Source organism: Pseudophryne corroboree, chromosome 11 (assembly GCF_028390025.1).
Source record: "Pseudophryne corroboree isolate aPseCor3 chromosome 11, aPseCor3.hap2, whole genome shotgun sequence".
Taxonomy (NCBI): domain Eukaryota; kingdom Metazoa; phylum Chordata; class Amphibia; order Anura; family Myobatrachidae; genus Pseudophryne; species Pseudophryne corroboree.
This window is the reverse complement of record NC_086454.1, coordinates 285,762,367-285,786,724: the sequence shown is the minus strand read 5'-3', so window position 1 is coordinate 285,786,724 and position 24,358 is coordinate 285,762,367. Positions and strand designations below refer to the sequence as shown.

General features: G+C 48.9%; 1 protein-coding gene across 1 annotated transcript in view; it reads left to right on the top strand.

Annotated features, from left to right (window-relative positions):
• TK2 (thymidine kinase 2) overlaps positions 1–24,358 on the top strand; it is a 138,782-nt gene that overhangs the window by 103,832 nt on the left and 10,592 nt on the right. Inside the window, exon 7 of the mRNA XM_063945406.1 lies at positions 12,590–12,678. Coding sequence (XP_063801476.1) covers positions 12,590–12,678 — 89 coding nt within the window. The remainder of the gene's footprint in view (positions 1–12,589; positions 12,679–24,358) is intronic.

The window sequence follows — 24,358 nt, the reverse complement described above, 5'->3', positions numbered from 1 at the left end:
CTCCTGGTTCAGATATATTAGGTCATCATATGATTGTGATCTCTCCACTGGTTTTCAGTGTTTAATCTGAGCACTCTGAATGGGTTGGGTATGAAATGCCGGTTGTCAGGATGCTGGCGGTCACATGACCAGCATCCCAACAATGAGGATCCTGACACCGGGCAGTGGTAAGTATTTTAACCCTCTCCTGCCCCCTGCCCTAACCCTTCACCGACCAATCAGGGTTGTAAATTGCTAGTGTATTGTAATGATCAGCCGATTTAATGACCATTACTAGTAAAATGATGAGCCGTTCAAGACTGGCAGATCTGTATTTGCTGAAAATGATCTGCAAACCACTGAGAGATATCGGCAATGTATGGGTGGATCGGAGAATTGTGAAAATATTTTTCCCCCCGATTTACTGATAAATGGGCCCTAAAAGCAGTTGATTAAAAAAAAAAAAATAAGTCTCTGGTTTATCTAGGCATATTGTTTTGTACACCTAAAAAGGTGTCCTCCTGTCATAACTTCTATGCAAATCACTTTGGTTTAAGCAACATTGTACTGTGGACCACTATACCGAAACGTTTATGCTGATCATTTGATAATACTATTTGTCAAGTGGTCAGATATGCAATGCATAACTCTCATATCATTGCAATGACATTTCTTGGGATGCCAGACCAGTCCTGGACTACACCAGGTCCCCTTAACTTCCATTAGTTTATGACTTCTCTGACGGCAGAAATTCCATCCAGGAAGCATTGTCTTCTGCTTTGTCACTGTCCGTTCTTTATTTTCATGCTCTCTTGACAGCTGCTAAGAGACATAGGGGTATATTCAATAAGAGTCGGATCCATTCAGACATGCAGTTGTCGGAATGGATCCGACAACCCCTATTCAATGGACGGCCAAATCCGACTGTCTGATTTGGCCATACATAGGGTCCTGTCCTGCCGCAGTTGTCAGCGGCTGCGGATGCGCTGACAGCAGCGGCGCAGATGGCGGCGTGCATGAGCGGGACGGTGGCGGGGGTAAGCTGGGCAGCGGGGTGAGCAGAGATCAATGGGCGCCGGGAGGAGCTGGCAGCGGGGGGGAGGTGCTGCAGGGAGAGAGGTGCCTGCGGGGGGACCAGAGAACGGTGGCCGGCGGAAGGAGCTTGCTGCGGGGGGACATGTCTGCGGCGGCGGGGGGAGGCGCTGCAGGGAGAGAGGTGCCTGGTTGGGGACAGCCATGCACCTCTCTCCCTGCAGCGCCTTCCCCCGCCTCCGCAGACATGTCCCCCCACAGGCAGCTCCCCCCGCCGGCCGGTGATCTCTGCTCCCCCTGCACCGCTTGTCTCCTCACCTCAATCCGACTTGTTTTCAAGTCGGCTTGAGTTTGTCGGAGAGGGGGCCAAAACCTGTTGGACTTGGCCCCATTTCCGACAGAAGCATGTGGATCTGCGGCTATTCCACCGATCCACGTGTTTTCTGACAAGTCGGGAATTCACGACTTGTCGGAATAATCAGCCCCTATTGAATAGGTCGGAACCCCTTCTGACCTATTTCTGTCTAAGCTGCCGTCTTTCCGACAAGATGGCAGCTTCCGACAGTTATTGAATGCACCCCATAGGGGCATACTGTATGTATCAAAGCTGGGAGAGAGATAAAGCACGAACCAATCAGATTTTAACTGTCATATTTCAAACACAATCTGTGAACAGTTAGGAGCTGATTGGCTGGTATTTTAACTCTTCTCAGAGCTTTGATATATATTAATGTTCACTCTAGGGTTTTTTAGGGAGGGTGCTGATCACTAAGGAGGGCACATTTTAATTTTGAAGAGCACATTTTTGATGTGACGCTTTGCGCACAAAACATAGCGCATATGTCAGTGGCTCTCAAACTTTTTCGTTTTATGGCACCCTTATTGTGTCTGAATATTTTTGCGGTACCCTGTAAGTAGTCTTATGGGTTGATCCTCTTCCAACACTGATCTCCCATAAGCAGAAAAGATCTCCCCCTCACACCTATCTCCCCCTAGCCCAGGAGATTTTCCCCCTACACATATCGCCCCCTTACCATCTCACAAAGATATCCCCAGCACAGACCTAACACAGATATCCGCCTAGCAAAGACACCCCCCCCTTCCCACATACACAGATCTAACCCTAGCACAGACCTACTGCCCCACACACTAATCTCCACTGAGCACAGACCTACCCCCACACAGATCTACCCCAGGAACAAAGACCCACCCACACACCTTCCCTAAAACAGTAGATCCCAACCCTACGTACACAGATTTCCTATCTCACACTGCTCTCGGACCACTACCGTGCAGCAGTATACTAATGAGCCACTGTGACTCATTATAAAGTCACCAGTTGCGGGGCCCTAGGTAGCTGCACCGCCATTAGTTCTGCTCTGACTGCCGAGGCACAGAAAAAAGTAGCGCACAGAGGGAGAGGAGAAGACTGGAAGGGGATGGGGCCCGAAGTTTGGTGCCCTTTGTGTAAATGGCCGCACGCTACGTCTGTTTAAAGCAGCGGGCGGCCAGATTAACTTGCTGTCTGGTTGCATTCAGTGTGGGAGTCGGGAGCGGACTAGATCATCAGGCTGCGGCACCCCTGTAAAGTGCCACGGCACACAATTTGAGAAATGCTGGCATATGTTTATAGTTTTTATACATATATTTTCCCCTTAGTATATCATATACCCATACATACATATAGGACACTAGTGATCGCAAAAATGCGATATGGCGCATATTTTACCCCAAAACAGCCACCTGGTACCCACGTTTAGAAGATGAGCGGGTCACTCAGGATGCGCTCATCTTGATCTGTGTGTTATCGACCTAGCCAGTCAGCGGCACACAGGAGGTGACTGGCTGTTTCCCAAGCCAATCACCTCCTGTAGTCTCTAGCCAATCACAGGCTGCAGTGTCTCTCTCTCTTTGCCCGCCAGTCCAGTACATTTTGAATCCTTAGGCTCCTCCCCGCTGACCTCTGGCTCCGCCGCCAGCACCCTGAATCTGTGCTGCAGCACTGGCAGAGACTGGCCCCGCTCACCCGCCCTCCACCACAACGGTGAGACTGCTCGAGCCTGTCACTACTTCCATGCTGTACTTTGTGTCCAGGAAGGGAGACGGCTTGATACCCCCTGCCCCTGCACTGTCCTGGTCGGCATCTGCCCTGTGCACCCAGCATGTTGTCCGCCCGGCGGCATGTGTGTCCGGGCTGCAGCAGGCGCTGTGTGGGAGACCTGGCGTATGACATGTGCGCCGCCGACCCCAGTACCAGGAATGCTGTCTCCCTTTCCTTGAGGGTGCGGATCAGGGCTCTGTCAGCAGCGCAGGGGGCTCAGGGTTCCCGCGCTCCCATCCTTTGATTGCCCTAGTTATATGTCCCCGGCTACAGTGCTGCTCACATGGCTTGTTGCACTGTATGCTGCTGGGGACATCTGGCTGTACAGAGACCCGTGTACTGACCCGCCTGTGGATTACAGGGTGCATCTCAGTGATAAGTGTATGTGTAAAAGTTCTGTGAGTCTCTTGGCTGTGATGTGTTGATTGTCTTGAACGATCATCTTTTGTATTGGTACAGATGAGAGTAGTTCTAGGCCAGTGATGACTAACCTTGACACTCCAGCTGTTGTCGAACTACATATCCCAGCATGCCCTTCTACAGTTTTGTTATTTGACCACGCCAAAACTGATGCAGGGCATGCTGGGATGTGTAGTTCAACAGCTGGAGTGTCAAGGTTAGCCATCACTGTTCTAGGCTACAACCACACCCAGCACACATTAGCAAATGACTATGACATTGTAGCGTACAATCCTGTGCCATGACATTACACTTCCTTTTCTTCCCAGTAAAATGCCCATGTTAGGTTATAGAGCCAGGTAGGAGATGTTAGTTACATTTTTTTTCTGCATCTGATGTTCTAACCTCACTTATGAATAAATCTTATCCATACAAGGAATAGGAAAATGTCCCAAACAGAAAGATACAATGACTGTGTCGAATGTGTCTGATTCCTTTCTGTTGGGCAATGTGTGTTGTATCACCCTCAGGAATTGAGTAATGATACAGTATGGTTGATAAAGCAAATGTCAGGGTTAAACAGCTAAAACAGCCTTCTGCCACGTGAATAAATGATATGCCCTGTTCACATTAAAGGGAGCACTTGGTGGAAGCTGGGGCACGCCCCCATTAATGACACAGGCAGGACCGCACCTCCTCCCCAGTTGGCCACATCCTCTTTTTGAGGCGTGGTTCATGCTTGGCACCTATGCGCCCCCTGTCCTGCCCTACTCCTAGGGGTAAAACTACTGCACAATGCAGTAGATGATGAGCAATGTACCATTCCATGTTACATTTAGTAGCATAGTGTCGTTCATTGCATCATCCCATCTGAGGGTGTGAGACGTCGGCTCCGGCCCCGACCAGCCTGCTTCTATCGCACTGTTGGAGTAGGTCCTGGGTTACGCACAGTCTGCACAGACTGGAAAAAACATTAGATGGTGAGTGCGATGTGTATGGATTTGCAGTTGTCCAATGACTGGAGACATTTTTTGCCGGCATACAGTACGCATGCATTCGCACACTTGCATGGGGCGGGTTTTGACACTTTGGGCGGTGGCTGTCTGATCGCAGCCCTCTGCAAAACCGCAGAGGAGCGATCAGGTCTGAATTAGTCCTACAGTGCAGTAGCGATGTTATTTACTTTTGGTCGTTGCCTAAATGTTCAAGTTAGATTTTAGTTGTAAACTAAAAAAACAGAATAGTTAAATGTCAACCAAATGCTTTGTTTTCCTGTGTGTGTGTACAGCATACATATGAATATGTGCATGTTTATACAATGTTTAGTATAATTAATATATATATCCCCTACCCCCAGCACTGTCTGCCCTTAACCCCCTCTTGCACCCAGTACAGCCCCGGTGCTAACTACCCCTGACCCCTCCCTCACCATCACTGCCTGCCCCTAACCCCCTCCTTGCCCTCGCCAATACTTCCCCAGCTACTTTCTACCCTACCCTCAGCACTGCCTGCCCTTAACTCTCGGCTTATATCCAGTACTGACCCATCTGCTATTTACCCTTACCCCCTCCCTACTCCCGGCACTGTCTGCCCCTAATCCCCTCCTTGCCCCAGCTTACTATGTGCCCTTGCCCTCTCTAACCACCCCAGTACAGCTTTCCCCTAACCCCATCTTTGCCCCCCCAGTGCTCCCTCAGCTGCCATCTATCTTTACCCCTTCCCTACTCCTGGTACTGCCTGTCCCTAACCCCATCATTGCACCCAGTACTGCCCCAGCTGCTATATACATTTGCCCCCCAACACTGTCCCAACTGCTGTCCACACTGATCCCCCACCCCCCTCCCTCCCCTTCCCCCAGCACTGCCTGCCCTTACCCACCTCTATCCCAACTTTTCCCTGCTTCCACCCCCGGCTCTACCTAATTACTGCTTGCCCTTACACCCCTTTACACCAACTGCTACCTGCCACCAGCACTGCCTAAGCTATCCGCCATAATATGTGATGGGACCCAGAAACAGTGGAGTAGGACCCCAAATTGTTAAAGTGAGGGGTCCCTGGGACCCACAATTTTTTTTGCTCCGCGCGATCACTTGGACACTCGTGTAACAACCAACATCTGTACTGAGAAAAATACTGCATATGCCAAGTCTTCTTGAAAAAACAGCTGTAGGATATACATAAGTAGATAATAAACGTCTCCTCCATTGCTGAAGTGGTTATAAGCCTAATGTGTTATAAAACAGAAAAGTTAAGCAGAGGGTTAAAATATATATAGGTAAAAAAGAAGTCTTTTCTGCTACTAGGGAAGTACTGTAAAGCAGTACGTGCTCACAGCTTACCCTGTTCTTTCCCTCTTTATCGGAGTGCTGTTATGACGGCAGCCACAGCAGTGATGTCATTTACAGTCCCTCCTCTGCCATCCGCTTCGCTAAGGATAGAAATAGTGTTCCAATTTCAGAGGCGGGCAAGGGGGGTCATTCTGAGTTGATCACTCGCTAGCTAGTTTTAGCAGCCGTGCAAACGCTATACCGCCGCCCACAGGGGAGTGTATGTTCGCTTAGCAGAAGTGTGAACGCTTGTGCAGCTGAGCTCTACAAAAACAGTTTGTGCAGTTTCAGAGTAGCTCTGAACCTACTCTGCGCTTGCGATCACTTCAGCCTATTCGTATCCGGATTTGAACTCGAACACCCGCCCAGCGAACACCCAGCCATGCCTGCGTTTTTATAGACACGCCTGCGTTTTTACAAACGCTCCCTAAAAAGGGTCAGTTGACACCCAGTAACGCCCCCTTCCTGTCGATCTTCTTGTGGCCGCCAGTGCGAAGGAAAACTTTGCTAGAACCTGAGCACAACCACAAAGAGCTTTATACCCGTACGTCGCGTGTTCGCATTGCGGGGCATACGCATGCGCAGAAATGCCATTTTTTCACCTGATCGCTGCGCTGCGAAAATCGTCAGCGAGCGATCAACTCGGAATGACCCCCAAGGAGTAGACAACTACATTGTAACGTGCACTCTGACTTGCATTCTGTATACAAGGGGACGATTTATGATCCTGCAGGGTGCTTTTTCACCTCACAGGTGCACAGCTGTAGTTATTACTCACTGATATATAGTAAGAGATCCGCAGGTGGAGCTAATTTCACTTGTGATTCTAGGGGACATTTACTAAGCAGTGATAAGAGTGGAGAAGTGAGCCAGTGGAGAAATTGCCCCATCAACCAATCAGCAGCTCTGTATCATTTTACAGTATGCAAATTATAGATGTTACTTCAGTGCTGATTGGTTGCCATGGGCAACTTCTCCACTGGCTTACTTCTCCACTCTCATCACTGCTTAGTAAATGTCCCCCTCTGTGAGGAGACCTAGAAAACACTGAGTGGTATTTATCAACGCTTGGCAAGAGATAAAATTGTGAGTGGTGAAGTAGTCCCGGCTTGCAAAAAGGGATCCTTCTGAATCCCTCTGCCCCTGTCCGGCTCCTTCCACCGGGTGCTTTGTGTGCCTGCGTGAACTGTAGTTCATGCAGACGCACTAGTACTGCCAAATCTTTTCACTGCTACGAAAGTAGCGGTGAAAAGATTAGTGGAAACAGCTGATTTTCGGAACGGCTTTCTCCATGCTGGAGCGATGATGAATTGCTCCGGCGCTCGCTGCGTGTCAGAATGTTATCCGCCCCTGATAATTAACATAATGAATATGCCCTCTGGTAAGTTAATTTAAAAGTTGCTGAACATTAAAAAAGCAATAACGGAAGTGTTACTGAATCAGCTGAGAGGGTGCTCAAACGTTTGTACGTGCCACGTGCGCTGTTTTATTAATTTATTTAGAAATATAGAGACAGTTGTGTTTTTTTATTGTCTGTTTGCGTTTTTATTTTTATTTTGCATTTGGTAGTAATCTAAGTAAATATTTCTCTTTTGTTATTTACTCTCATTTAGAACCTTTTAGAAAGGGGAATTCCTTCCCCTCTCAACTGCTGGAGGTTGTTACTGGTAGGTACGTGGCCATCTGGCAGTGCACAGTTCAAATAGATGAAAGGTTTAAACCCATCTCTATTTGCTTAAATCCACCTTTTAATGGTGTAATATGGGATTTCTGTTTACCTGCTGCAAACCATTTGTGATACATTGTATACAGCAGTTGGTTCTTCTTTCCTGCCTGGCTGGAGGCTGCTTGCAGCACTGGCAGTACCTGATTGTAGCAGCTGTTGGGCATTCTCCGGAAGCCGCTTACAACTGTTTGATATATTCTAAATGCAATTTAATCCAGTACTAATAGACATAACATTTGGAAGACTCAAGGCCAGTACACACTTGCCGATGCCGGCGGGGATTGGAGTGATGGTGGGGGGAACGACGGCCATGCTGCATCTGTAACATGGCTGTCGTTAACGAGGACCTCCCTCGTCTGTACATGTTCAGACGAGAGAGAGGGGGTTGTTAACGATGTGCATCGTTAACGACATTGAGTGTACACACTGGACGAGATTGTGAAAGATCTCGCTCACATTGGCCCTTCTGAGCGAGATCTTTCACTTTCTCGTCTAGTGTGTATGGGGCTTCAAAGTTTGCATACCCCGACAGACCTTAGGATACTGGAAATTGTATGTAACCTTGTGTTACCCATTCACCACAACTCTTCTTTTTCTGTGGAGAGGAGCTGACATGACTTACTGTAATCCGACTGGGCAGTGCTAGGCCTGGCCTGGATGGTTGGATCGCTTATTTTGTTTGTTCTCTTTATTGGGAGTTAGCTAGATTAATGCAAGTTTTTGTCCACACGCATATAAAGGCCATTCACAATCTACTGCTGGAATATCGGTCTGTCCAGTATGAATCTGTAAACTGTCCATGTAGTATATAAATTAAACTTTAATGTGTAATAAGCTGTAACCAGTGGTGCAAGTAGAAAAAATGTCTTATAGGTACTGTATGCGTGTGGCAAAAATGGGTGTGGCCAAATGCCACATGGGGCGTGGGCAATGAAAATGGTGGCGTGATACACATATGGGGGGCCAGATGCACACATGCCCCTACGGTGCCAGATGCACACATGCCCCCACGGTGCCAAATGCACACATGCCCCCACGGTGCCAGATGCACACATGCCCCCACGGTGCCAGATGCACACATGCCAGATATGCCCCCACAGTGCCAGATACACATGCCCCCAGAGTGCCAGATATGCCCCAGCAGTTCAACTCACCGTTGCTGCTGCTGCCTGGGGCTGGCACTGTCTTCTGCTGCTGGGAAGAGGAGAGCACAGCACACGCCCCTCTTGCCCTCAGTCCAGTCTCCGCGTCGTCCTGCGGTGGTGGCATCATCCCGTATTTTAGATCTGGCACCTGTCCGCGAGCCAATCAGGGCTCGCGGTCCGGCAGCGGCATCTCCTGATTAGCTGCCAGTCCGCGAGCTCTGATTGGCTCAAGAACCGCCGGACTGTCTCAGGCAGGAGAGGAGAGGCGCATGCTGCGCTCTCCTCTCTGCCTAAAGTGTGAGGCAGCAGTAATGGCGGGGTGCGTCACTGGTGTGCTGAATGTGTGTGGGTGGCAGTACGGCATACCCACTGCCAAATACTTTAGGGTACACTGTACCCGCACACTTGCACCACTGACTGTAAATCACAAGAGCAGGTGGCATAGGGATTAGTGCTCCCTAATACAACTGCATTTTTGTAAGCAGTTCAGTTAGAATGCTGATGTAAGTGTACTTATTAGTATGCACATAACCTATAGTCGGCTGTTTTGTCTGTGCTAAACTGCAGGCAGAATAGATACACTGGTTCCTCCCACTCCATTATCTTTATAGTATATAACCACATACAGTAAGTAAGGACAAGGTTAGAAGTAGGAAGTGTCAAGCTGGTAGCCGCCATTCTGCACATGTGACTCATCCACATCAGCAGCTTTATTGCCTCACTGGGCAAAGTGACTTTGACAGTGATATCCAAAATAATTGAAAACACTAAATAGACCTTGTCAAGGATTACTTGTGCAGAATATGGGGTTGATCCTATTATACCCCTTTCACATCGCAAAAATAACCCGGCATGTTGTCAGGTCGACACGGGTCAGTGTGCGATGTGAAAAGGGCCTTGGAGAATTCCCGAGTCGCCTGACCTTGGGTTCAACCTGGGTTATAAGAAGGGTTCTTCCCAGGTTGAATACCGGGTCAGTGGCAGTGTGAACGGGTTCCCGAGTCAATGAGACCTGGGACCTGTTTACTACATAGGGAGAGGGGGTGTGGAGATGAGCTCATCTCCCAGCGCTGCCCCCGCTGCTGGCTCTGCCCCCCACAACCAGCCCAGCTAATTGCCGGGTGGGGATGCCAGCGCTGAGGCTCTAATGCCAGATCCCACCCGGGAAGGACCCGTTTCCAATTCCCCGGCGGGATCTGGCATTGGAGATGTGAAAGGGGTATTAGCCGCAATGATTTTGCGGGTGCAAATCATTGCGGCAGCGGCTGCACTTTACGGCAGCCCAAATGCGCACAAAAGTGCTCGCTGCCCCATTTGGCTGCAAGCACTTTGGTGCGAATTCAGCCCGCGAATGGTGCGAGATCTGGTGCCGGTGTTTAAACGCCTCTGCAACGGCACATCACACCCTTCACGGGTAATAGGATCAACCCCTATATCTGATATTGGAGCATATTACTTTTATTCAAAAGCTGCACAGGACAAACCTTGTTCTAAAGAAAAGAAAAATTGTATTTCCTCTTCCTTCCAGCTATTCGTGTTCATCAGGATGTCTTCTACTTAAAGTGTTGTAGAGTTCCTGTAAACCTGTCTTTGTTTCTTTTCATTGCACATTTAATTGTACAGTAGGATCACATGTTTCTAAGGCTGGTCACACATTCCATAAAGAAATCGTTCTATTAGGAAACCTCTAGCGTGACATGGTGGTGTCGGGTGAGCTTTGGGTGTTTTAATTTTTCAGTATCTTCCCTTATTGTAAGGCAATACCAGCACGGATGGCTGCGCCAGCAGTCTCTACTTTCCAGATGCAACAATGAGGAACTAGTTCTGCTTTAAAAGTGGGTTGTGTAGCGCGTCTTCGTTACCAAATGTAATGTTTACTTCTAAGGGGTAAAAGCAGTATTTCTTCAAGGGTTCCTGAGTGTTTGATATAGGGACAAGTTAAAGACTGCCACAATAAGCCTAAAACAGCCACTTTTTTATTTCAAATTCTTTTAGTCCAAAAGAGTGGCATACTCAGTCTTATGTTATAAGACGGAGATTAAAGAATTGCAAGTAAAATGCTATTGTTTTATGTTGTCATAGTTACTTTTTGTGCTTTGAGACCTTTAGAAAAGTGCTGGAATCTTACAATTACAGTCAGTATATTTTACTAAATACACTTAACATAAGGCGGTGAGCATCTGAGTTCAGTAAATCAAAAGGACGAACCAGGTAGGCCAACATGTTAATAAGGGATTCGGTCAGGATCCCGGGGGTTGAAATACTGATGGCGGAATCCCGACACTGCTCGGAATGCCGGTTCCTGCAACCCCGACTAGGATCACAATCCCGACCGTCGGGATCCTGAAAGTGTTTGGTGGGGGATGGGGGTTGGGTTAGGCTGCAGGGTGGGGGGGTTAGGGTTAGGCTGCGGGGTGGGGGGGGGTTAGGGTTAGGCTGTGGGGAGGGGATAGATTTAGGCACACCCGGGGAGGGTTAGGCTTAGGTTGTGGGAGAGTAAGAGTTAGGCTGTGTGAAGGGGGGTTATGATTATGCACCACCGGGGAGGGATAGGGTGGGGGGGGGGGGGGGGGTAGGTTTAGGCTGTGGGAAGGGAGGGTTATGGGGGTATTAATAAGTATACATACATTGTCTCTGTCGGGATTTTTGCCATCGGGATGCTGCAGTTGGTATTCTGGCCACCTTCATCCCGACTGGCAGCATATCACACCCAACCAGTTAACAATACATTTAGATTGAAATCATTATAAGGGTCAGCTTTCCAACTTCAAGCTTGCTGCTTTACAGTGCCATCATGTTTGAAGTTGTAAAGCTGACACTGTTAATAATGCGATTTAAAGTATTTTGGCGTGTGCACCCTGGGTTTGACCTCCAGGGTGCACACGTTAAAATGTCCTGTTTTTGTTGTCATTTTGATATTTGAACTGCCCGCTAGATGCCTTGGTGGTGGACTGTTATCTCTGCATCATAAAAACATAGTTCATGCATTGGCTAATGCCAGGACTGGAGGTCACAGACAGGCAGGACTTGGGACATAGACTCACTGCACAAAGAATCATAAATAGGAGTGAGAGGAAGGCACACTGGTATACAGGCTCACAGGTCAGACAGACACACTGACAGTGCTCACTCTCTTACCCCTGCAGATCAGACAGCTCAGATTCCCTGAGTCCCTGAGCTGTATGCTAATGACACAGAGGAGACATTCAACACATGGTTGGTCTGTTCTGCTGCTTCCTGATTATTGTAACCCAGTGGTTCTCAAAGTCTTCTGTCCTCAGCACCCCAAGCGGTTCATGTTTTCCATGTCACCTGTAGATATTTGAAATGTGACAGTTGGTCTTACACCTGTGCCCAGCTAGGTGACCAAGACCAATAAGCAAGGCTTCCCTAAACTCCTAAACTGGCATGAGGGCTACTTGGTTGGTCTAATAGTCCCATTTAAATTAGAACTGTGTTTTTATTTATTTTTTATACTTTAAAAATTCATATAGGGTTTCTGTAGGTTTTCCTCTTTCTATATACTCTATGGGGAAAGTGGCATGAACAGATGAAGAGTAACAGGCAGTGATATAATTGAATGTAGCTTGTATTTGTTGTGTGTTCCCACATGGTTATCTTATGTAGTTCTGTATGTACTCTATTTACAAAGTCTGTGCCTCCTTGTACCCTACCACTGATAACAGATACTTTACCTAGTTCTCTAAGCACCCTACAGAGAAAGTGTTAATCTGCAGACATGATACATTCGCCATAACAAATGTCCTTTTCCAGCAGAGATAAATCGCCGTTATTGGTAGCGTTTAATCCCTTCTCACATTGAGGCTTCTCACACTGTGACATCTCCATTAACGCTTCTGCCTTTCTGTGGATTTTGCAGTGGGAAGATGCCTGAAGTGGATTATGTGGTTTTAACAGAGTGGTTTAACTGGATCATAGAGAACATTGACCTCTCTGTTGACCTGATCGGTAAGAATGTTCTTTAATACTGTGGGTGCACAAGTACTTTTATGTGTGGATTGAATAAGGGGCAATTGTGGTTTTCAGACATCAGTGTAATTGTACCAGTAACTTTATAATTTAGTGCTTTAACATTGTAAATCCTACAAATTTTCTTTATTTTAAAATGTAATAATAAAGCAAAGGGGTCTTAGGGTAATACAACTATACAAGGTCTAACGAGGGGAGGAGGATGGGTTGGGATATTAGGAGGAAATCAAGATAACCTACGGAATTATATTGTACTCTTAGAGACATTACAAATTTTCCTTTAGGTTGAATCTGGAAGACAAATAATATGTATGTTTATATGTGTATGTAAAAAGTCTGGTATTTTTTTTTTTTGTTTGGGGGGGGGCTATATGCATGTTAAAATATGTAGGAAATATATGGAAGAAGCCATTCTTGTAGCAAGAATGTGCTGTTTTGTAAGTGTTTAAAATATGAAATATTTAATAAAGAATAGCTCAATTTAAAAAAACTGAATTAATATGTCTTGCTCAAAAGTGTAAAACTGTCATTCTTGCATACTAGTTATTAAACTTTTTTGTCTTATCCATCTAGTTGATTACTGATACTGAAATCTGGTGACTTTTTTTTTTCTCTTACGTCCTAGAGAGGATGCTGGGGTCCACATTAGTACCATGGGGTATAGACAGGTCTACCAGGAGCCATTTGCACTTTAAGAGTTTGAGAGTGTGGGCTGGCTCCTCCCTCTATGCCCCTCCTACCAGACTCTGTTTAGAAAATGTGCCCGGAGGAGCCGGTCACACCTAGGGGAGCTCTCCAGAGTTTCTCTAGTAAAGTTTATTTCTCTGACGTCCTAGTGGATGCTGGGAACTCCGTAAGGACCATGGGGAATAGCGGCTCCGCAGGAGTCTGGGCACAAAAGTAAAGCTTTAGGACTACCTGGTGTGCACTGGCTCCTCCCCCTATGACCCTCCTCCAAGCCTCAGTTAGATTTTTGTGCCCGGACGAGAAGGGTGCATTCTAGGAGGCTCTCCTGAGTTTCTTAGAAAAAGTTTAGTTTTAGGTTTTTTATTTTCAGTGAGACCTGCTGGCAACAGGCTCACTGCATCGAGGGACTAAGGGGAGAAGAAGCGAACCTGCCTGCTTGCAGCCAGCTTGGGCTTCTTAGGCTACTGGACACCATTAGCTCCAGAGGGACCGAACACAGGCCCAGCCTCGGAGTCCGGTCCCAGAGCCGCGCCGCCGGCCCCCTTACAGAGCCAGAAGCAAGAAGAGGTCCGGAAAAATCGGCGGCAGAAGACATCAGTCTTCAACAAGGTAGCGCACAGCACTGCAGCTGTGCGCCATTGCTCCTCAGGCACACTTCACACTCCGGTCACTGAGGGTGCAGGGCGCAAGGGGGGGGCGCCCTGAGCAGCAATATAAACACCTTGGCTGGCGAAAATACACCACATATAACCCCCAGGGCTATATGGATGTATTTTAACCCCTGCCAGAAGCGGGAGAAAAGGCCGCCGAGAAGGGGGCGGAGCCTATCTCCTCAGCACACGGGCGCCATTTTCCATCACAGCTCCGCTGGAAGGACGTCTCCCTGACTCTCCCCTGCAGTCCTGCACTACAGAAAAGGGTAAAAAAGAGAGGGGGTGCACTAATTTGGCGCAGTTTTGATAATAACAGCAGCTATAAAGGGAAAAGCACGTTATATAGTGGTATTCCTGTCTATATATAGCGCTCTGGTGTGTGCTGGCATACTCTCCCTCTGTCTCCCCAAAGGGCTAGTGGGGTCCTGTCCTCTATCAGAGCATTCCCTGTGTGTGTGCTGTGTGTCGGTACGTTTGTGTCGACATGTATGAGGAGGAAACTGATGTGGGGGCGGAGCAATTGCCTGTAATGGTGATGTCACCCCCTAGGGGGTCGACACCTGAGTGGATGAGCTTATGGAAGGAATTAGACAACCTGCTGACAGAAAGCAGGAGAATATCCTAAAATGTATATACACACATACTGGTGTTATACTGCGACCAGCAATCGCCTCAGCCTGGATGTGCAGTGCTGGGGTGGCTTGGTCGGATTCCCTGACTGAAAATATTGATACCCTGGATAGGGACAGTATATTACTGACTATATTGCATTTAAAAGATGCATTTTTATATATGCGTGATGCACAGAGGGATATTTGCCGACTGGCATCAAGAGTAAGTGCGCTGTCCATTTCTGCCAGAAGAGGGTTATGGACGAGGCAGTGGTCAGGTGATGCGGATTCCAAAAGGCATATGGAAGTATTGCCTTATAAAGGGGAGGAGTTATTTGGGGTAGGTCTATCAGACCTGGTGGCCACGGCAACGGCTGGGAAATCCACATTTTTACCCCAGGTAGCCTCTCAACATAAGAAGACGCCGTATTATCAGGCGCAGTCCTTTCGGCCCCATAAGGGCAAAAGGTTCCTCATTTCTGCCCCGTGGCAGAGGAAGAGGAAAAAGGCTGCAGCAGACAGCCAGTTCCCAGGAACAGAAGCCCTCTCCCGCTTCTGCCAAGTCCTCAGCATGACGCTGGGGCTTTACAAGCGGACTCAGGCATGGTGGGGGCCCGTCTCAAGAATTTCAGAGCGCAGTGGGCTCACTCACAAGTGGACCCCGGGATCCTTCAGGTGGTATCTCAGGGGTACAAATTGGAATTCGAGACGTCTCCCCTTCGCTGTTTCCTAAAGTCTGCTTTACCGACGTCTCCCTCCGACAGGGAGGCGGTATTGGAAGCCATTCACAAGCTGTATTCTCAGCAGGTGATAATCAAGGTACCCCTCCTGCAACAGGGAAAGGGGTATTATTCCACGCAGTTGGTGATACCGAAGCCGGACGGCTCGGTGAGACATATTTTAAATCTAAAATCTTTGAACACTTACATACAGAGGTTCAAATTCAAGATGGAGTCACTCAGAGCAGTGATCGCGAACCTGGAAGAAGGGGATTATATGGTGTCTCTGGACATCAAGGATGCTTACCTGCATGTCCCAATTTACCCTTCTCATCAAGGGTACCTCAGGTTTGTGGTACAGAACTGCCACTATCAGTTTCAGACGCTGCCGTTTGGATTGTCCACGGCACCCCGGGTCTTTACCAATGTAATGGCCGAAATGTTGATACTCCTCCGAAGGAAAGGAGTTTTTAATTATCCCTTACTTGGACGATCTCCTGATAAGGGCGAGATCCAGGGAACAGTTGGTAGTCGGGTTAGCACTATCGCAAGTAGTGTTGCGGCAGCATGGTTGGATTCTCAATATCCCAAAATCGCAGCTGATCCCGACGACACGTCTTCTATTCCTAGGGATGATCCTGGACACAGTCCAGATAAAGGTATTTCTCCCGGAGGAGAAAGCCAGGGAGTTATCCGAGCTAGTCAGAAACCTCCTAACACCAGGCCAAGTCTCAGTGCATCAATGCACAAGGGGCCTGGGAAAAATGGTGGCTTCCTATGAAGCAATCCCATTTGGCAGATTCCACGCAAGAACATTCCAGTGGGATCTGCGGGACAAATGGTCCGGATCGCATCTTCAGATGCATCAGCGGTTAACCCTTTCCCCAAGGACAAGGGTGTCTCTCCTGTGGTGGTTGCAGAGTGCTCATCTTCTAGAGGGCCGCAGATTCGGCATTCAGGACTGGGTCCTGGTGACCACAGATGCCAGCCTGCGAGGCTGGGGAGCAGTCACACAGGGAAGAAATTTCCAGGGCTTGAGGTCAAGCCTGGAGACATCACTTCACATAAATATTCTGGAGTTAAGGGCCATTTACAATGCTCTAAGCCAAGCAAGACCTCTGCCTCAAGGTCAGCCGGTGCTGTTCCAGTCGGACAACATCACGGCAGTCGCCCACGTAAACAGACAGGGCGGCACAAGAAGCAGGAGGGCAATGGCAGAAGCTGCAAGGATTCTTCGCTGGGCGGAAAATCATGTAATAGCACTGTCAGCAGTGTTCATTCCGGGAGTGGACACGACCTCCACCCGGGAGAGTGGGGACTTCATCCAGAAGTCTTCCACATGATTGTGAACCGTTGGGAAAAACCAATGGTGGACATGATGGCGTCCCGCCTCAACAAAAAACTGGACAGGTATTGCGCCAGGTCAAGGGACCCTCAGGCAATAGCTGTGGACACTCTGGTAACACCGTGGGTTTACCAGTCGGTGTATGTGTTCCCTCCTCTGCCTCTCATACCCAAGGTACTGAGAACTATAAGACGGAGAGGAGTAAGAACTATACTCGTGGCTCCGGGTGGGGCCAAGAAGGACTTGGTACCCGGAACTTCAAGAGATGCTCACAGAGGACCCGTGGCCTCTGCCTCTAAGAAGGGACCTGCTCCAGCAAGGACCCTGTCTGTTTCAAGACTTACCGCGGCTGCGTTTGACGGCATGGCGGTTGAACGCCGGATCCTAAAAAAAAAAAAAAAAAAGGCATTCCGGAGGAAGTCATCCCTACCCTGATCAAAAAGCCAGGAGGGATGTGACCGCAAAACATTATCACCGCATTTGGCGAAAATATGTTGCGTGGTGCGAGGCCAGGAAGGCCCCAACGGAGGAATTTCAACTGGGTCCATTCCTGCATTTCCTGCAAACAGGAGTGTCTATGGGCCTCAAATTGGGGTCCATTAAGGTTCAAATTTCGGCCCTGTCGATTTTCTTCCAAAAAGATCTGGCTTCAGTTACTGAAGTCCAGACATTTGTCAAGGGAGTGCTGCATATACAGCCTCCTTTTGTGCCTCCAGTGGCACCTTGGGATCTCAATGTAGTTTTGAGGTTCCTCAAATCACATTGGTTTGAACCACTTAAATCTGTGGATTTAAAACATCTCACATGGAAAGTGGTCATGCTGTTGGCCCTGGCTTCGGCCAGGCGCGTGTCAGAATTGACGGCTTTATCCTGTAAAAGCCCTTATCTGATTTTCCATTCGGACAGGGCGGAATTGTGGACTAGTCCTCAGTTTCTCCCTAAGGTGGTGTCAGCGTTTCACCTGAACCAGCCTATTGGGGTGCCTGCGGCTACTAGGGACTTGGAGGATTCCAAGTTGCTGGACGTTGTCAGGGCCCGGAAAATATGTTTCCAGGACGGCTGGAGTCAGAAAATCTGACTCGCTGTTTATCCTGTATGCACCCAACAAGCTGGGTGCTCCTGCTTCTAAGCAGACTATTGCTCGTTGGATTTGTAGTACAATTCAGCTTGCACATTCTGTGGCAGGCCTGCCACAGCCAAAATCTGTAAAAGCCCATTCCATAAGGAAGGTGGGCTCATCTTGGGCGGCTGCCCGAGGGGTCTCGGCTTTACAACTTGCCGAGCAGCTACTTGGTCAGGGGCAAACACGTTTGCTAAATTCTACAAATTTGATACCCTGGCTGAGGAGGACCTGGAGTTCTCTCATTCGGTGCTGCAGAGTCATCCGCACTCTCCCGCCCGTTTGGGAGCTTTGGTATAATCCCCATGGTCCTTACGGAGTTCCCAGCATTCACTAGGACGTCAGAGAAAATAAGAATTTACTTACCGATAATTCTATTTCTCGTAGTCCGTAGTGGATGCTGGGCGCCCATCCCAAGTGCGGATTGTCTGCAATACTTGTACATAGTTATTGTTAACTAAATCGGGTTATTGTTGTTGTGAGCCATCTTTCCAGAGGCTCCTCTTTTATCATGCTGTTAACTGGGTTCAGATCACAAGTTGTACGGTGTGATTGGTGTGGCTGGTATGAGTCTTACCCGGGATTCAAAATCCTTCCTTATTGTGTACGCTCGTCCAGGCACAGTATCCTAACTGAGGCTTGGAGGAGGGTCATAGGGGGAGGAGCCAGTGCACACCAGGTAGTCCTAAAGCTTTACTTTTGTGCCCAGACTCCTGCGGAGCCGCTATTCCCCATGGTCCTTACGGAGTTCCCAGCATCCACTACGGACTACGAGAAATAGAATTATCGGTAAGTAAATTCTTATTTTTAGAGTTTATTATTTTACAGGGAGGCTGCTGGCAACAGACCCCCTGCTTCGTGGGACTAAGGGGGGAGTAGTGTCCGCCCTGCGGGGTCTGAGCCACTATCTCCGCTGACAGGACACTGAGCTCCTGAGGGGATCGAAGTACCCCGCCACAGGGGATCACTCGCCCCAGGCACCATGCCGCCACCCCCTTACAGAGCTGAAGATCAGTGGCGAGTGAGTCGCTGACCCCCCTTGCAAGCGGGGGGCCGGTGTGAAGATGGCGGCATCAGGGTAGGAGCGCAGTATTAACTGCGCTCCGGAGGCTCAGTGGTACATAGTGCGGCACTGTGAGGGGCGCCCTGAGCCAGCGCCTACACCCTACACTGGTCACACAGCCTGTTGGGGTCCCGGGATCTCAGCCAGCATAAATCCTAGGAAGAGCGGGAAGACAGCGCCATTTTGGGGGCGGAGCTTCTCCTCAGAGCAGCATTCAGCGCTGTCCAGGAAGAGCAAGTCCCTCCAAAGCAACTCCAGCTATCTCTCACGGTACCAGGGGGTTGTAGAAGGGGGGGAGGCTGCAAAACAACTGCGTAACCTATTAAGGTGCACAGTCAGTGCTGATGGGGGGTCTCCCTTTATATTAAAAGCGCTGTGTGTGAGTTGGCTCCAATCTCTGTGTCTCTCTCGCCATTCTTGGGGTTGAAACTGTCTGTCCTCCCCTGTGTGTGCGTGTGTGGAGTGTCTGTGGTCTCCATTAAGCAATGTCCAGGGACTCTGTGTCATATGCTGTAGAGGATATGTCCTCTCAGGATGATCCCATTCCATGTAATCAGGATTGCACTGGTTTAGCACAGATTCCAGCAAGGGAGCCTGAGTGGTTATCCTCTATCAAATCTATGATTTCTCAGATTTCAAATAGGATTGCACAAAATGAATCTGCAAGTCAGGCTTTACAGAACTCTATGGCAGTCTGGCCCAGTTCTGGTACTTCAGGGCTCCCCGCTGTATATTCACATAAACGTGCTCTGGCACAGATCATGCAGGATGATACCGATTCTTATACTACAGACGGTGATGGGGATGTGTTGCAGGGGGCAGCATCTCTTGCAAAAGGGGTGCAGTTGATGATAGAGGATATTAGGGATGTGTTGAATATTGCTGATACAACACCAGAGCAGGTTGAGGAGGCTTACTTCACTGAAAATAAGAAAGCCTCGCTAACCTTCCCTGCGTCAAAGGAATTAAATGCTATTTTTGAAAAGGCTTGGGAAAACCCGGATAAAAAAATTCCAGATACCTAAAAGGGTCCTGGTAGCGTTTCCTTTCCCGGTAAAGGATAGGAAAAAATGGGAAAACCGGCCTATTGTGGACACGTCAGTATCCAGACTCTCAAAAAAGGTGGTTTTATCTGTTCCAGGATCTACCGCCTTGAAAGAGCCGGCTGATCGTAAAATTGATAATACGCTCAAATCCATGTACACGGCTTCTGGGGCAATACTATGTCCCACTATTGCCAGTGCTTGTATTGCCAAAGCTATAGTAAAGTGGTCAGGCACGTTACTTGAAGACTTGGATACTATGGCGAAATGTGATGTTGAATTGTTTTTACGTAATATTCAGGATTTGGCAGGATTTCTGGTAGAATCCATGAAAGACCTGGGTTCTATGGCTGCCGGAATTTCTTCCATGTCTGTATCAGCTCGTCGAGGACTGTGGTTGTGCCAGTGGTCTGCCGACGCGGAATCCAGGAGAAGTGTGGAGACCCTACCCTACACAGGTCAGGCTCTCTTGGGGAGGCGTTAGATGCGTGTATCTCCATGGCTACGGCTGGTAAGTCACCCTTTCTTCCCTCAGCTACACCTGCTCCGAAGAAACCCTTTTCTTCAGCTACATCACAGCCCTTTCAGTTTCCAGCCCAGAAAGTCCAAGCCGTCCAACACCTTCTTTCGGTGAGGTCGGCCCAAGTCCAAGAAACCTGCGGCTGCAGGTTCCCAGGAACAGAAACCTGCTTCAGGTACACCAAAGTCCTCCGCATGACGGTGGATGGCACACCCCGGAGGTGGGGCCGGTGGGAGCGAGACTCAGGCATTTCAGTCACGTCTGGGTGTCATCCGGCCTGGACCCCTGGGTGCAAGATATTGTGTCTCAGGTGTACTGGCTGCAATTTCAAAATCTCCCTCCTCACCGATTTTTCAAATCAGGCTTGCCAGCTCTGCTGGCGGACAGGACTGTCCTGCAAGAAGCCGTCCAGAAGTTGGTGGAGGCACAGGTCATTGTGCCAGTACCACCTCATATGCAAAACAAAGGTTACTATTTGAATCTTTTCGTGGTACCGAAACCGGATGGTTCGGTCAGGCCCATTCTGAACTTAAACTCACTAAACCCCTTTCTGAGGAAGTTCAAGTTCAAAATGGAGTCCCTGAGGGCAGTGATATCAGGTCTGGAGGAGGGGTAATTCCTGGTATCCCTAGATATCAAGGATGCGTACCTCAACATTCCGATTTGGCTGCCGCATCAAGCTTATCTTCGATTTGCACTGTTGGACTGTCATTTTCAGTTCCAGGCCCTGTCATTCGGCCTCTCCACAGCACCGAGGGTATTCACCAAGGTGATGGTGGAAATGATGGCTCGCCTCCGCAGACAGGGGGTGAACATAATTCCATATCTGGATGATCTGTTGATAAAGGCATCGTCCAAGGAGAAGCTGTTACGGTCCATATCTCTCACGACCCATCTTCTCAGGGAACATGGCCGGATCTTGAATCTTCCAAAATCACATTTGGAACCAACCAGGAGGTTGTCCTTTCTGGGATACAAACAATGGTCCGGGATGTCCTGAAGCCAACCCGGGTGTTGGTTCATCAGTGCATTCGCCTTCTGGGAAAGATGGTGGCCTCTTACGAGGCACTGCAGTACGGGAGGTTTCACGCTCGGTCCTTCCAACTGGATCTCCTGGACAAGTGGTCGGGATCCCATCTACATATGCACCAGAGAATATGTCTGTCACCAAAGGCCAGGGTTTCACTCCTCTGGTGGCTGCAACTGCCTCACCTTCTGGAGGACCGCAGGTTCAGGATTCAGGACTGGATCCTTCTAACCACGGATGCAAGTCTCCGGTGCTTGGGCGCAGTCACTCAAGGGGAAACCTTCCAAGGAAGGTGGTCAAGTCTGGAAGCCGGCCTGCCGCTAAACATTCTGGAACTAAGAGCCGTCTACAAAGGTCGTCTTCAAGCGGCCCATCTTCTGAGAAATCGGACCGTTCAAGTGCAGTTGGACAATGTGACAACATTAGCTTACATAAACCGACAGTGCCGAACGAAGAGCAGAGCTGCAATGTCAGAGGTATCAAGAATCATCCTCTGGGCAGAAAAACACGCATTGGCACTGTCGGCAATCTTCATTCTGGGAGTAGACAACTGGGAAGTGGACTTCCTCAGCAGACACTATCTCCATCCAGGGGAGTGTGGTCTCCATCCGGAGATGTTCAAGGAGGTAACAGATCTTTGGGGCATACCCCAGATCGACATGATGGCCTCTCGTCTCAACAAGAAGCTTCGGCGGTATTGTTCCAGGTCGAGGGACACGCAAGCAGTGGCGGTGGACGCCCTAGTGACTCCGTGGGTATTCCAGTCGGTGTACGTGTTTCCTCAACTTCCACTCATCCCAAGAGTTCTAAAGCTCATAAGGAGAACAAGGATTCAAGCGATCCTCATTGCTCCAGACTAGCCAAGAAGGGCTTGGTACGCGGATCTTCTGGCTCTACTCTTCGGGAGGACCTGCTGCAGCAGGGGCCGTTCGCCTATCAAGACATACCGCGGCTACGTTTGACGGCATGGAGATTGAACGCCTGATACTAGTTCAAAAGGGAATTCCGAACAAGGTTATTCCTACCCTGATACAGGCTAGGAAAGGAGTAACGTCTAAACATTACCATCAAATTTGGAAAAAATGTGTCTTGGGGTGAGTCCAAGAAATTTCCTGCAGTGGCGTTTCAACTGGGACGGTTTCTACTCTACAAGCCGGTGTGGCTATGGGCCTGAGGTTGGGATCTGTGAAGGTCCAGATTTCGGCCCTATCCATTTTCTTCCAGAAATAATTGGCTGCCCTCCCTGAGGTTCAGACCTTTCTGAAGGGAGTTCTGCACATCCAGCCTCCCTTTGTACCGCCTACGGCGCCTTGGGACCTTAACGTGGTGTTGCAGTTCCTCCAATCGAACTGGTTCGAGCCTCTACAGGAGGTTGAGGTAAAATTTCTTACGTGGAAGGCTGTCACGTTGTTGGCCTTAGCTTCTGCTAGATGTGTGTCGGAGTTGGGGGCTTTGTCCTGTAAAAGCCCATACTTGATCTTCCACGAAGATAGAGATGAGCTCCGGACATGTCGGCAGTTTCTTCCGAAGGTTGTGTCGGCATTTCATATCAACCAACCTATTGTGGTGCCAGTGGCTACTGACTCCTCAATTTCATCAAAGTCCTTGGATGTTGTAAGGGCTCTGAAAATCTATGTGAAGAGGACTGCTCGTCGCAGAAATTTGGACTCTGTTAAACCTGTATGATCCCAAGAAAATTGTGTGTCCTGCTTCTAAGCAGACGATCTGTTGCTGGATCAGGTTCACTATCCAGCATGCGTATTCTACGGCAGGATTGCCGTGTCCTATGTCTGTCAAGGCCCACTCTACTCGTATGGTGGGGTCTTCGACTTTACAACTTTGCCGAGCTGCAACTTGGTCTGGGTCGAACACGTTTGCAAGGTTCTACAGGTTCGATACTTTGGCCTCTGATGATCTGAAGTTCAGTCAGTCAGTTCTGCAGGAGCCTCCGCGCTCTCCCTCCCGTTCTGTCAGCTCTGGTACATCCCCATGGTACTAATGTGGACCCCAGCATCCTCTAGGACGTAAGAGAAAATAAGATTTTAAACCTACCAGTAAATCTTTTTCTCCTAGTCCGTAGAGGATGCTGGGGACTCCGTAAGGACCATGGGGAATAGACGGGCTCCGCAGGAGCCGTTCTGGCCACATACATTTTCAATGCCCTGACCACATCAAGGGACTCGGAATCCTCCAAGTCCCTCGTAGCCACAGGCACCACAATAGGTTGGTTCATATGAAAAGATGAAACCACCTTAGGCAAAAATTGAGGACGAGTCTGCAACTCCGCTCTATCCACATGGAAAATCAGATAGGGGCTTTTGTGAGATAAAGCCGCCAACTCTCACTCGTCTTGCCGATGCCAAGGCCAACAACATGACCACTTTCCAAGTGAGATACTTTAATTCCACCGTTTGAAGAGGCTCAAACCAGTGAGACTTAAGGAACCTTAACACCACGTTAAGGTCCCATAGTGCCACTGGAGGCACAAAAGGAGGCTGGATATGCAGCACTCCCTTCACAAAAGTCTGGACTTCTGGGAGAGAAGCCAACTCCTTCTGGAAGAAAATTGATAGGGCCGAAATCTGAACCTTAATGGAGCCTAATTTTAGGCCCCAAATTCACTCCAGTCTGTAGGAAGTGAAGGAAACAGCCCAGATGGAATTCTTCCGGAGGAGCATTCCTGGACTCACACCAAGCAACATACTTCCTCCATATACGGTGATAATGTTTAGCTGTCACGTCCTTCCTAGCCTTTATCAGAGTAGGAATGACCTCATCCGGAATGCCCTTTTCCGCTAGGATCCGGCGTTCAACCGCCATGCCGTCAAACGTAGCCACGGTAAGTCCTGGAACAGACAGGGCCCCTGTTGC